Source organism: Canis aureus, chromosome 22, assembly GCF_053574225.1.
Source record: "Canis aureus isolate CA01 chromosome 22, VMU_Caureus_v.1.0, whole genome shotgun sequence".
NCBI lineage: Eukaryota > Metazoa > Chordata > Mammalia > Carnivora > Canidae > Canis > Canis aureus.
This window is the reverse complement of record NC_135632.1, coordinates 51,945,732-51,961,037: the sequence shown is the minus strand read 5'-3', so window position 1 is coordinate 51,961,037 and position 15,306 is coordinate 51,945,732. Positions and strand designations below refer to the sequence as shown.

The 15,306-nt window shown below is 40.2% G+C and overlaps 2 protein-coding genes across 10 annotated transcripts in view; one reads left to right on the top strand and one right to left on the bottom strand.

Moving 5' to 3' along the window:
- LOC144294232 (uncharacterized) overlaps positions 1 to 15,306 on the bottom strand; it is a 398,687-nt gene that overhangs the window by 69,171 nt on the left and 314,210 nt on the right. The window lies entirely within an intron of this gene.
- Positions 1 to 15,306, top strand: part of SYNDIG1 (synapse differentiation inducing 1) — a 188,806-nt gene that overhangs the window by 73,549 nt on the left and 99,951 nt on the right. For all 8 annotated transcript variants that reach the window (XR_013361690.1, XM_077866049.1, XM_077866051.1 and 5 more), the window contains exon 2: positions 9,415 to 9,973. Coding sequence is in view for 7 of the 8 variants with exons in the window: in XM_077866049.1 (XP_077722175.1) it covers positions 9,494 to 9,973 (480 nt within the window). In the remaining variant the exon portion in view is untranslated. The remainder of the gene's footprint in view (positions 1 to 9,414; positions 9,974 to 15,306) is intronic.

The following is a 15,306-nucleotide window of genomic DNA, read 5'->3' as shown; positions in this document are numbered from 1 at the left end:
CTTTATCCTGTACCCATCCTCCATGCTGTCCACAGACCCAGCTGCCTCCCTATTATCACATTCTATTCAAGGGCCTTTCTTACACAATGCCCATTGCCAAAGTGAAGTTTATCTGTATATTGACATTCAAAATCCTCATAATAAAACCCCTCATCCACCTTCAACTTAATCTCCTGGTTCTCCTCTGCCAGAATTGCTCCAATGCTACCTGCATGCGTCCTGCTCCTTTGCCTGGCCTCATGCTCTTCCCTCTGGCTACATCTTTCTTATACATCTTCACCTGTTGGTTTCTTAAAGACTCTTTATTATGGAAAACTTTAAACCTATGTGAAAGTAAAAAGAAGTGGAAAATGGACCCCATGTACCCATCAACCAACTTCTCTCATGATCAGCCCATGGCCAATCTTGTTTTCTCTGTACGCTGCTCACTCCTCCTCCCAAAACAGATGGCTTTTAAACAAGCCCCAAACATCACATCATTTATTAAGTCTGCAAATATTTCAATATGAACCTCTACAAGTAGATAGCTTTTTTTTAGGTAGCTTTTAAAAATCCTCATCATATGCTTTCAAAAATTAACAATGCCTAAAAAATGACAAGAACTCCTTAGTGTCATCAAATATCTAGCCAGTGCTCTCATTCCTTCAATGTCTGATATAGAAATGTATGTGAATATTTGTATAAATATTGAGAGACATTTATGTACAAATATGTTTGTATACATATTTACATATAAAAACATGTCAGTTCATTTGTTTAGATCCAAATAAGATTAATATATACAATTAGTTGCTATGTCTTCTAAGTCTCTTTAATTTATAGAATATCCACTGCACTCTCTCTCTCTGTTTCTTAATTCTTAACATTTTCTGATCATTCTTCCTGTAGAGCTGTCCACATTCTAGATTTTACTGATTGCATACAACAATGAAGTCATTTGACATGTTCCCTTGTCCTCTGAATTTCCTATAATTGGTAGTTAGATATAGTGATTTGATTAAAATAAGGCTGTGCTTTGTTTCATTTTGCTTTGTTTGGCAAGAAGACTTTTGTGGGTGTTGACACAAAATGAACAAACCTTTTTAAAATTTTTAAAGAGAGAGTTAAGGAGTTTTATTGAAACCCAAGTGAGGACAGCTGCCTGGGATACATAATCTTCCCAAAGAAAAGAGTGCACCAGGGAAGGAACATTTGGCGCAGGGCTGTATATATTTGTTTGTTTATATAGATATATATAAAGAGTTACAAGCTATCATGATGAAGGACATTCCAGAAAATTATATGTTTTTATTATGTGCATGGATGTAGGATTCTAATCTTATGGAACCAGGAAAGTTTTTTGTTTTGTTTTTCTTATTTCTGTGTTTGAAATACTCCTTTTTGGTTATTTTTTTAAATGATGCAAATGTACAATGTGTGCTCAGGACAGAAACAGAGCCCATGCTTTGAGGTTTTGCCAAGTCATTTTGACTTTGGTAACTTGGAGGTCAGTGACTAGGTGTAAAATCCTCAATTCATGTTTTAGTGCCTTGAGTATCTTCAGGACCTCACTCCACTTGCTTCTGTGTTAAGCATTTTTATTGACAAGTCTAATGATAATCTGGTTTTCTTATTCTTTTTAGGATTCAGGTTGTTTTGTTTTGTTTTAATTCCTGAATAACCAAAGGTGCTTTTCTATTTGTTTGTTTTCCTTTATTTTTTTTTTTTTTTTTTATGATAGGAACACAGTGAGAGAGAGAGAGGCAGAGACACAGGCAGAGGGAGAAGCAGGCTCCATGCACCGGGAGCCTGATGTGGGATTCGATTCCGGATCTCCAGGATCGCGCCCTGGGCCAAAGGCAGGCGCTAAACCGCTGTGCCACCCAGGGATCCCTGTTTTCCTTTAAAGTTTAGTAGATTTCTATAATTTATATTGGATTTGGTCATTTGGGTCAATTTTCCCAGGTACTTGGTGTACCCTTTCAACATTAATTACAGGAAAATTTTCTTAAATCATAGTTTTAGTACTTACTCTTATATATTGCTTATTTTCTTCTCTAAAGTGTCCTTTTATTTACATGTCCTGGTTTCTTTTTCTTTGGTATATATTTGTTACTTTCTTTCAGAATGTTTTCAGCACTTCAGATGCAAACAGTGAAATGAAAATCTTTAGTGTTATGGTTTGATTCACTTTGGAATCTCTGCTCCCCCAAGATACAGAGCGTACGGATTACCTAAGGACTTTTCCCTTGCCCTCTCCATGGCAGAGCCCTTCCCACCCTGAGCCAAACAAGATTTCCTTTGCCTTGACAATACTTTGTTTGCTCTTGAATTTCATTTAAATTGACATATTCATACATTTTTAATTTAACATGCTCTTATATTTTACATGTTATGTTTCTCTTGAGGTGTGACCCACTGTGTCCCTTCTGGTTTAGCCTTAATTTTTGAAATTTCTTTCTTTCTAATTCTTTCCCAAGTTCCTTTTGTATCTCTTTCTATTCTCAAATTACATTGCTTCTGATTTTTCCCCAGTTCTGATATATGTTGTTCTCTCATAGAATCTATCCTTTTCTCAGTTGTTTTTAGCTTATTTTGAAATATCAGCTTCCAGTTTAACATTGGCATGACTTTCTGGTATGCTCATTACATCATGTGCCATCTTTAATGTCCCTCACCAGTACCCCACCCCTCATTCACCTCTCCTCCAGCAACCCTCAGTTTGCTTCCTGGAGTTCAGCATCTCTTATGGTTTGCCTCCTTCTCAACTTTCATCTTATTTTATTTTTCCTTCCTTTCCCCTATTTTCTTTCCCCTGTTTTGTTTCTTAAATTTCACATATGAGTGAAATCATGTGGTATTTGTCTTTCTCTAACTGATTTATTTCACTTAGCATAATACCCTCTAGTCTTAACCACATTATTTTAAATGGCAAGATTTCGTTTGTTTTGAGGCTGAGTAATATTCCATTGTAATACATACCACATCTTCTTTATCCATCTATTGATGGACATCTGGGATTTTTCCATATTTTGGCTATTGTTGACATGGCTGCTATAAACATTGGGGTGTATGTGCCCCTTCACATCACTATGTTTGTATCCTTTGGATAAATACCTAGCTAGTAGTGCAATTGCTGCATCATATCCATTTTCTCATCTGCCTGGTATTCATCCAAATTTGTGGACAGGAGGGTTCTTTAAGCAGTGGTACATTAGCAAGTACAAGGGAAGAGTAGCTGGGTATAATAGGCAGACACATGGAGGCTCCTCCTCCCTCCACCTGCCAGCAATTATCAAAGCAGCAGGTGCAGCATAACTGGTGATGCCCTTCAACCAGCTTCCAGTGCTGAACTCATAGAAACAGCCTCCAAGACTTTACCCAGGGAGTGAAATTGGGAGCTTGGCCATTAATGCACCCCAGAAAGAGTTTTGTCAATAGGAGGCAGCATCCAAGATATAGTCGAGGCTGTTTAAGCAAGATAAAGGGTCAAGTGAGAGGCAGCCACTGGATCTGAACCAAAAAAAGGGGGGCGGGGACAAAGTATTATTTGCCATACAATATAAACAGTTTTATTATATAAATATATATCTGTTGTAAAAAGCCTGGGTAGAACAGCCGTCACTGGGTACGACTCCAGAAAGCAGTGGCAAGGATGCTGGTAGATTACCCCAATGAGTAGCAGTATTTTCTCTCTGAGCTACTCAGCTCCAGCTGGCATAAATCTGTTATCAGGTAAAAGAGGGTGGAAGTAAACACAGAGGAAATGAGCTAATAGGAATTATGAAGTGAAATACAATATATATAATAAGCTGGTCTGTATTTAAAGGGATATTGAAGGATGCTGCAAGTGATAAAAATAAGATTCCACTGATTTCAGCCTCTTTCATTCTTTTTTTTTTATTGGAGTTCAATTTGCCAACATATAGTATAACACCCAATGCCCATCAAATCATGTGCCCTATTCAGTGCCTGTCACCCAGTCACCCCATCCCCCCACCCACCTTTCCTTCCACTACCCTTTGTTTGTTTCCCAGAGTTAGGAGCCTCTCATGGTTTGTCTCCCTCTCTGATTATTCCCACTCAGTTCCCCTCCTTTCCCCTATAATCCCTTTCCCTATTTCTTATATTCTCCATCTGAATGAAACCATATGATGATTGTCCTTCTCTGATTGACTTACTTCACTCAGCATCATACCCTCCAGTTCTATCCACATCGAAGCAAGTGGTGGGTATTGGTCCCTTCTGATGCCTGAGTAATATTCCATTGTGTATATAGACCACACCTTCTTTATCCATTCATTTGTTGAAGGACATTGTGGCTCCTTCCACAGTTGGGCTATTGTGGACATTGCTGTTATAGACAATGGGGTACAGGTGTCCTGGCGTTTCACTGCATCTGTACCTTTCAGGTAAATACCCAGTAGTACAATTGTACTAGGGTAGCTCTATTTTTAACTCTTTGAGGAACTCCACATAGTTTTCCAGAGTAGGTGTACCAGTCCACATTTCCACCAACACTGCAAGAGGGTTCCCCCTTCTCCACATCCTTTCCAACATTTGTTATTTCCTGTCTTGTTAATTTTCACCATTCTCACTGGTGTGAGGTGGTATCTCATTGTGGGTTTATTATTTTTTTTTTGCTTTTTTATTTAAAAAAATTTTATTGGAGTTCAAATTGCCAATATATAGCATAACACCCAGTGCTCATCCCGCCAAGTGTCACCCTCAGTGTCCACCACCCAGTCACCCTCTCATTGTGGTTTTAGTTTGTATTTCCCTAATGGCAAGTGATGCAAGCATTTTCTCACGTGCTTGTTGGCTCTGTGTATGTCTTCTTTGGAGAAATGTCTGTTCATGTCTTTTGCCCATTTCATGATTGGACTGTTTTTCTTGGGTGTTGAGTTGAATAAGTTCTTTATAGGTCTTGGATACTAGCCCTTTATCTGATAGGTCATTTGCAAATGTCTTCTCCCATTCTGTAGGTTGTCTTTTAGTTTTGTTGACTGTATCCTTTGCTGTGCAGAAGCTTCTTATCTTGAGTAAGTCTCAATAGTTCAGTTTGCTTTTGTTTCCTTTGCCTTCATAGATGTATCTTGCAAGAAGATATGGCCAACTTCAAAAAGGGTGTTGCCTGTGTTCTCCTCTAGGATTTTGATGAACTCTTGTCTCACATTTAGATCTTTCACCATTTTTGAGTTTATCTTTGTGTATGGTGTAAGAGAATGGTCTAGTTTCACTCTTCTGCACGTGGATGTCCAATTTGCCCAGCACCATTTATTGAAGAGACTGTCTTTTTTCCAGCGGATAGTCTTTCCTGCCTTGTCGAATATTAGTTGACCATAGAGTTGAGAACCCATTTCTGGGTTCTCTATTCTGTTCCATTGATCTATTTGTCTGCTTTTGTGCCAGGACCACACTGTCTTGATGATCACAGCTTTGTAATACAGCTTGAAATCTAGCATTGTGATTTCCCCAGCTCTGGTTTTCTTTTTCAATATTCCTCTGGCTATTTGGGGTCTTTTCTGATTCTACACAAATCTTAAGATGATTTGTTCCAACTCTCTGAAGAATGTCCATGATATTTTGATAGGGATTGCATTGAACGTGTAAATTGCCCTGGGTAGCATAGACATGTTCACAATATTAATTCTTCCAATCCATGAGCATGGAATATTTTTCCATCTCTTTGTGTCTTCCTCAAATTCTTTCAGAAGTGTTTTGTAGTTTTTCAGGTATAGATTCTTTACCTCTTTGGTTAAGTTTATTCCTAGGTATCTTATGCTTTTGGGTGCAATTGGAAATGGGATTGACTCCTTAATTTTTCTTTCTTCAGTCTCATTGTTAGTGTATAGAAATGCCACTGATTTCTGGGCATTGGTTTTGTATCCTGTCACACTGCCGAATTGCTGTAGGAGTTCTAGCAATCTTGGAGGGAGTCTTTTGGTTTTTCTATGTACAGTACCATGTCATATGTGAAGAGGGAGAGTTTGACTTCTTCTTTTCCAATTTGAATGCCTTTTATTTCTTTTTGTTGTCTGATTTCAGCTTCTTTCATTCAAATGTAATCATAATTTATGATGCTCAAAGTTGGATAGTTCACGCCATGAAGAAAACTAAGTTCTTTAAATATATTTGATAACTTTTTTAAAGGATATCAAATAATCCATCATACAATTGAGCTAACTTCTACAACAGGACAAAAGTTTCACTATATGCTATAGAACAAAGACCCTCAACTTTATGTTCAGAATAATCACTTGCTATGGTGTTAAAATGCAGATTCTGATTCAGTTATTCCAAGTGTATTGAAGGTTCCACCTTTCTAACAAACTTCCAGGTGGTGCTGATGCTGCCAGTACTCAGCTACTTTAGGTGTCAAATTTGTGGACAGCCCCTCAGAGACCTAAGCTGTGCCTGCCTCAAGATGCTATAATATCAGATTCTCACTTGGGGCTTGTACAGCTCAAGGAGATCGCTAAGTAGGGATTATTCTAATTACATAACACTTGAAACTTTATTTCAACAGTTCATTGTGTACTTGCTGCATACCAGAGATAATACTGGTCCTTTAGTCTCAAGGAGCTCCAGGACAGGAACAGGGGCAAGGGCTGGAGGAGGATGTTGACATTAACAGCTGTCATGTTTTCAGAGAAGGACGCAATAGGAGCCATAACAGAAACTGTAACACAGCGGCTGAGACACACCAGAAAAGGGGGAAGTCCTTCTGGCTGGGCAAGAGCCTCCTACTCCATTGAAGAGATGGGGTTTCAACAGATGCAATCACATGTCTTCTGTAAGATACTTAAAACAGATTTGAAGAGAAGGAGCTCAATCTGAGAAACCAAACTATGTGTCAAGAAGATTATGTTAGGTTTGGTAGTACATATGGCAATCACAAACCATATGAGGGCCAATTCTGAGATCAACCCCGTGGCTTCTCTGTGGAAGGAGAAGATTAGAGAAGTTGAGGGTTTGGACCAGAAACACTTCAGTGAGCATATTGTCTAGCTTGGAAGATGAGCAGTCCCAGAGATGATGTTCAGACACAACGTTGTGCCTTGCATGTTACAGGAACTCAAAAGATCTTACCCAAATAGTTTAATTAATGGTTTAGCTCTCAGATTGTAAATGTGCCCCTGGAGCTAAGTATTTCTTAGTGCCACATCAGCAGAGGTGGCAGTGTGTTTTTTGACCTCTCTTAAATCTGACACAGTATCACATAAATAACACCCACCATCTCTCCGAACATATGCTGTAGTTTAATCATTTGTCAATTCTACTAAAATGTTATTTTCCAGTTAGTTGCAAACGTGACCTCTCTATGTCTTGATTGGTCTGAAATTTTAAATTCTTGTAGCTATCACCAAATAAAGCAGTTATGATATCAGAAAAAAAAATTGAAATCTCATAGAAAGCCAGGGTACTCAAAGTCCCTTAGATGGAATGTTTTTACATAATAGCTACTAACTTACAGAGAGGAAATACTTGAGGAAATTCATTCTTTTTGTTGTTAGGGAAAGTCTAAACATTTATAAATCTTGAGAAAAGGTACAAGTTGTCCTTAAATCATCATTAGGTTTTTTCCTTATAGGAAACTTATTCAAGTGCTTTTAAATTATTTTATTTAAAAATTTTTAAAAATTTTAAATATTTTTTATTTCTCACTTTATTATAGTTGACATACCATGTTGGTTTCATAGTGATTTGACAAATCTGTGCATTACTCAGTGCTCCCCATGATGAGTGGAGTCACCATCTGTCACCATACAGTGTTATTACTGTACTTTTCTTCCCTGTGACTTGTGTATTTTATAACTGGAAAATTGTACCGCCTAATCCCCAGGTCCATCCATGTTGTCATAAATGGCAAGATCTCATTCTTTTTTATGGCTGAGTCATATTCCATTATATATATATATATATATATATATATATATATATACACTTATATATACATATATACACACACATGCGCACACATACCACATTCTTCTTTATCCACTCATCTATTGATGGATACTTGGATTGCTTCCATATCTTGCCTATTGTAAATAATGCTTCAATGGACATAGGACTGCATATACCTTTTTGAATTAGCGTTTTCATTTCCTTCGGGTAAATAACCAGTAGTGGAATTACTGGATCATATGGCATTTTTATCTTTAATTTTTTTGAGGAACCTCCATACTGTTTTCCACAGTGGCTACACCAATGTACATTCCCATGAACAGTGCATGAGGGTCCCTTTTTCTTCACATCCTCACTAACACTTATTATTACTTGTCTTTTTGATCCTAGCTGTTTTGGCTGGTATGAGGTGATATGTCACCATTGTTTTGATTTGCATTTCTGTGATAATGAGTGATGTCGATCATCTTTCATGTGTCTGTTTACCATCTGTATGTCTTCTTTGAAAAAAATGCCTGTTTAGGTCCTCTGCCCATTTTTAAATCAGATTCCTGTGTGTTTTGTTTTGTTTGGTGTTGAGCTGTGTAAGTTCTGCATATATTTTGGACATGAACCTCTTATCAGATATATCACTTACAAATATCTTCTCCTATGTGGTAGATTGTCTTTTTGTTTGTTGGTGATTTCCTTGGCTGTGAAAGTAAATGCATTATCTCCAAAATCTTTGGTATCTTTTTCTTTTTCCTTCTCCCTTTTTTTTTTTTTTTGGAACATTCAAAACCCTAGAAAATAACATAATCTAGGGAGAAACAATTTAGAGGGCCTCTTAATTGTATCTTATATATGTAGATGTTTCTCTAAGCTGTATACCATTAAGGCAGGGGAACTTCTAATTCAATACCTGGGGCTGTGTTGGAAGGCCAGGAGGCATATGTGAGCATTGAGCTAATTCTCATACATACATTAGAATGTACATGTTGAGTGTTTCCTCAGTTTGGGAATTTGGTCTATCTATAGAACTAGTGGTGTGGGTTTTCCTGTCATTTATCTTCTAAATCTGTGTGGGACGTTATTTTAAACCCTTTCTTCTTGGGGGTGTGTTTTCTGTTTGAATGAATGGCCATGGGCATGGGAAGAGTTGATCCCCATTACAGATTTACAGCCTTATTTTGCCTTTGGACTGACCCAAAGCTAATGTGTTTGGATTTACCAGAGGGTTTCAAGATGTCTGCTGGTGATCACAGGTTTCTCTAGAGCTGCAGTGGTCCAATTTCTGCAGTCTCCTTTATTTGGAAGAAAAACTTCACAGGGATTTGAGTAATCAATTTATGGATTTTTTTGACTGGCTGCCCTGATAGAGCCTTTTAAAAATTGGTAGAATACATAGAACTAGAATATCATCTGGCTCCCCCAGCTTCTGTGCATATCGGCTGACTAGTACAAACTGAAACAGCAAGGATCTGGGTGTTTTGCTTTTTTACGGGTGTGATTTTCTTGTCTCATCTCTGTTTCCTCCTCCTCCAGGAAAAATGGGTCCCATGAGGCAAGTGTGACCCTGGAGTGTGGCCGCCAGCTTGACGCCCAGTCAGGGAGAAGGAACACCATGGATGGCATAATTGAACAGAAGAGCATGCTGGTGCACAGTAAAATCAGTGATGCTGGCAAGAGAAATGGCTTAATTAACACAAGAAACTTCATGGCTGAGAGCAGAGATGGCCTGGTGTCTGTTTACTCAGCACCACAGTACCAGAGCTGCCGGGTGGTGGGCAGCGCAGCACCAGCCAGCCTGGATGGCAGCAGGAATGAGCCGGTCCAGCAGCTGCTGGACCCCAACACACTTCAGCAGTCTGTGGAGTCCCATTTTCGGCCCAACATCATCCTCTACTCGGAGGGTGTGCTGCGCTCCTGGGGGGATGGTGTGGCTACCGACTGTTGTGAGACCACCTTCATTGAGGACCGGTCACCCACCAAAGAGAGTCTGGAGTACCCCGATGGGAAGTTCATCGACCTCTCGGCTGATGACATCAAAATCCACACCCTCTCCTATGACGTGGAGGAGGAGGAGGAATTCCAGGAGCTGGAGGTCAGAGGATGTGTTTGTCATCAGCCTTTGGGAACGGGGCCTGGGGATTGGGTGGGGACTCGTGAGGGTGCAAAATGCACTAGGGTGCAAAAATGCAGAGAACCTGAAGCAATAGGTAGGGGTTTCACCCCATCCCAAGGTGATGGCCATGAGAATGGGGCTACTGGTGGACTAAAGGATTGTCAAGATGAGAAGCCAGTTGGGGATTCCAGCTAACACTGCCTATTTGGGAGAGAAGGGTCATTGGCAACAGTGATCAAGGTGAGAGGGATGCACATGGTCCTAGGGCCACATGAGGCTGGAAAGGTGTGCATGGGGACAATTTGAGAAGTGTTTTCACTGCCATATTCAGTTTCCTTAATTTGGCATTCCAAAGTTTCTATTAAGGGATCCTTGGTATTGCTAAACCTGCTGGAAAAAATAATAGGAATGCTAGCCTAAAGGGAAGATGAGGTCAGTAGTTATAAGAGTTACTTCTTCGGTAGACTGGAGAACAAGTAAGGGCATTTGGATTACCTGCTTTGAAACATACATGTTGGACACAGTATAACACAGCACAGCAGCCAAGGAGACCAGAAGCATCAGGCCTGGAGGTTAAATGAAAACCAGAAGCAACTGGAAAGAGGTGGTTTTGATCAGAAAGGAAATTCAGAAATGAGAAATGTTCTGTAGCAATTCCTGTGAATGGAGCCCATGAAAACCAACTGGCAGGGAGTTCAAAGAAGTCAAGTTGTAGGCAAGGCCATTGGAGCAGACCTTCATACCCTTTGGTGACACTTGTTAAGAGGAAGAAGATGGTGTCAGCTCTGACAGTGCCAACATTTTGAGAAAGCTGTGAGAAGTACATTGATTTTCATTCACAAGCCTCTGTCATGTGTCCAGTCTTTTCCAAGCCTGAGGGTATTGCTAAATGCGAAAGTATAAATGCAACTTAACCTGCATGCTTTAAGGAAGCAAATATGCAAGAGTGCAATTTTCACATAGCACAGGATTTATGATGGTAGAGTACCCAGTCTGCTCTGAGAGCATCCAAAGGGGGAGGAGATAGGACTCAGCATAATGTGGGGGGTCAGGGATCATTGCAGAGGCAACACCCCTGCACTGCATCTTGAGGAGGAGAACCAGACTATGAGCAAGAAGGCTCACGGGGAGGTGGCAAGAGAACTCTGGTCCAAGGGAACATCATGAGCAGATAAAACAAAAAGGCATCTAACTTAGATCTGCAGGAAACAGTAACTGATTACCAATGCTAAAACCTATGGATCATGGTGAAATTAGGGAGACAGGACCAAGCAGAAGTGAGGTCCCTTAACTTAGGACCATATCAGCCTTCTAAGGGAGACTGCAATTTAGGCGAGGTCACAAACTCAGATGCCTATAAGAAGGAAGGACAGGTAACATCAAGGAGTCCTATGTTGGGGAGTAGCTTGAGACTGGAGAGTCCAGCTTACCCATCTATAGCTTTGGCCCTCCTAGCTATAGGGGTGTGCTTGCTGCACCTCATAGGCCACACTGCTAGGCACCTGGATGGGGATCATGAGTGTGGAAACCATGGTGAGGGGTTTTAGGAAGGAGAGCTGGGGTCCGATTTCATTTTTTGGAAGCTGCTATGGCTGTAGAGTGGGACAATGGGACAGAACGGAGAGGTGATGGGGAGAAGGGAGGAGTGTGGTTCTAGGACCAAACTGGATGCACAGAGACTGTTGGGACCTGCCATAAGAGATGGTGAGAGGGAGAATCAGGACAGCAGAAGTGAAGAAATACTTAAAAAGTGAAGTTTGCCATCGTTCAGAAATGATGGAAAAGGAGTCACCTCTGACTGTAGTGGTAAGATGGAGCATATGGGCATTTATGCCTGAGCCAGAAAGGGCATACCCAGTGACATCTGTGGAACCAGTTGTTTAGAAGTTGGGCTGCTGCATAGGAGACTTTCTGGTTGGCAAACCCAGACCAAGAAGTGGCTCTTCTCACAGGTTTTGAGGGGAAAGGATCAAGACAGTGTGGCTGTGTCCCTCCTTCAGTTCTGTTTAGTCCAGCCATGGAGGATTCCAGGGGGGCTCCAGAGTGGTTGGCTTGGTCCATGAGGAATTCTTAGAAACAAAGTATTCTCTCAGCAACATTCTTATGGTGTAGCCATGGTGGTCTTTATTTATAAAGAAAAACTAATGAGTAGTTAAAAGTGTCAGCATGCATGCAGCAACAGTTCTAAGGTTTATTGTTTCTCCATTCCATAAAATAATAAAGAGGCATGTGTCACTTAGCATTTCTTGCATAACAAATACCCTAAAACTTCATGGCTTAACACAACTATTTATTTAGGTCATGATTCTCAGGGTCAACGACTAGAATGGGTCTCAGCTGGGTGGTTCTTAGCTAGAACCCCTCAGCTAGGTCCCCTCACTGGGCTCAGCTGCACAGCTGTACTTGACAATGCTGGCTGGCCCTTGGTAGGGGTGACAGAAGTGTCTGGATCACATGTCTCTAATCATCCAGCGGGTCATTCCATCACATGGTAGTTACGGTAGAGATTCCAAAAGCATCAAGAGAGAGTGAGTCCCAGCATACGAGGCCTTTCCGGGTCTTCTTGTGTTACACATATTATTGTCTTATTGGTCAAAGAAAGATACACAGCTAAGTCCAAAGTAAGCCTGGGAGGGACTTTTTAGCATGACAATATAGGAAAGTGCCAACAGATTGGGTACTGATTATTGTAGCCTGTAGTCTACCACAGAGCAAAAAAGTTTGGCCTCTCTGACCTGTATTTTTTTAAGATCATCTAATTGAACATGGTGACAACATAGTTATGTTGTGACTTTTTTTAATAATAAATTTATTTATTATTTCCCCAAAATTGCAGTTTTCAGAAAGCCATTACACTGATGAAGAGCAGGGGTCCTTGTTGCTGGAGTTCCTGTGTACCAGGCAACCTGCCTCTTACCTGTCCCCTTATCACCCTATCTAGAGAGGTTCATCCCTGCCATTTATCCTGGAGACATCCTGATCCAGAGAGGTTTGCTCACCTGACATGCATTTCTGCAAGAATATGTGGAGTTTCCAGTGAGCCTTCAAGATCATATTAATGTGAATACGTTCTATAGCTAATTTCAAGGATCTTTATGGAAAGGCCTCAGAAATTGAGATTTGTCCCGCTCTATCCAAGAGAGAGCTGCTAGTCATAGTGAGTTTTGGGGGCTCTAAATCAGATAGGGAGATCTCAGGGAGCCTCTGAGGGATCACAGGAATGCAGAGGTGGCTACTCATCATACGGCGGCACTGCACTCAGTGTAACCAGACAGGCCTCCATGGGGGAGCCTCAGGCCACTCTGGGTGCATGAGTTGGGACCTGGTGCTCTACAGCCCTAGGGCCTCCTCCCTGGTGTTTGTCCGTAACTTCATCCAGTCCACACCCAATTTGTTGGCACTTTCCAGACCACAGCTTTCAGGAAAACCAATAGGAAACCACTTCTTTTCACACAGAGAAACTCAAACAGATTTCAGGCACGGGGATTAAAGCAGTTCTATGAAATAGCAAATTTGAGTTTAAAGCTTTGAAATAAAATAGGTGAAGTTAATGGCTAGAGAGGCCTAACAGTCCCCTGCTGTTAGAGGTGCTTATCAAATGTGGAAAGGCCGATTATTACCCATTTATTTGTGACAGTGCAACCCCTTCGGGATCCTAGAATACATGGAATGTCATCACTTAGAAACAGTGCTCAAGGTGATGCGGGGAGCCTTTTCTTCACCACAGGAAGGAAGGGAAAGGCAGGCATCACTGATGGAGCATCTGTCTATGCCAGGCCCTTCATGCACCCTCTGTCACATAATCCCGAGGCAGCACTGGGCCACAGGTGCTGGTCTTGGCTCACCCTGCACACTAGGACACTGAGACTTCAGAGGTGTCAAGGTCACACAGTTGGCTGTGATGGCAGCTCTTGGATATGAGATGTGCTGACTTCAGACTCTTGCCTCCTATGATGCTGCTGTACCTCCTACATTAGAAAAAAAGTGTGTTACAGTGAACTGCTGTTTCAGAGTCCACAGGTAAAGCATGAGAAGGTAAAGCTAGAGGGGTCACAAACCACATCCTCATTGCCATAAGCCTGAAGCTGGATCTTCCCAAGACCAGGTGTCTGCCCTCCCATTTACACACTTGAAGCCTGTCAGGAGAGACAGAATTTCACAACTGCAATATCACATTGACATGTGCCCCTTTCCTAAATATGAACAAAGAGGGAGGACTCAACAAATACTTGAAGAAAATTCAAAAGCATGAATGAGACAGAACAGCAATAGAGATGTTGACCCAGAGGAAATGGAAATAATTCAGAAAATAATTGACAATATTATAAAAAATATTTTTAATCTCCCTTGAGAGATTTGCAGCAGGGAATTTGGGATTTGATTTTCTTTGCTTTCCTCATTGCACTGGCTAGAACTTCAAATATTATGTTGAAGAGAGAGATGGTGAGCAGGAAGGATTCTTGCCTTGCTCTTAATCAAGGATAGGAAGTTCCCTTCCATCACAACTTTGTTGAACAATTTGGTCTTTTTTATTAAATAAAAAATAGGTGTTTAATTTTGTCAAATGCTTTTTCTCTATCTAGATTATCATGTGTAGGTTTTTGCTTTTGTCCTTTATTATATTAATATGATCTATTACATCAACTGATATCAGATATTAGTCTCCTTTGGGGGATAAATCCCTCTTGGTCATGGCATATACTCCTCTTTAAATATTGCTTGATTTGATTTACTAACAATTTGCTAAGAATTTTTATGTTTGTGTCCATGAGGAATATTAGTCTGTCGTTCTTTTCATGTGATATTTCTTCCTGGCTTTGATATCAGTTAATACTGGCCTTATAGAATGAATTATAAAGTGTTCCCTCTTCTGGCTTCTGAAAGATTCTGCATAGTATTTTTTTTGTTTTTGTTTTTAATATTTATTAGAAGTCATCAGTGAAGACATCTAGGCCTTGACTGTTCTTTATGGGAAAAGTTTTGATTACAAATGTAATCCGATTTCTTTATTATTTTAAATCTATTGTTTTAAAGAAAATCTTAAGTTTTTTTTTTCTTCTTGACTCAGGTTTATTAATCTGTGTCTTTCTAGAAATTTGTCCATTTTATCCAAATTCTGTACTTTGCTGGCATACAGTTGTTCATAATATTAAATTTAAATCTTTTTACTTTCTGTATGGTTGGTGTTCTCTCCTCTTTCACGACAAGTTTTGGAAATTCAAGGTTTTTTGCTTCTTCTCTAGCCAGTGTAGCTGAAGGTTTATAAATTTTGTTGATCTTTGCAAGTAGTTGACTTCCGGTTGCATTGATTT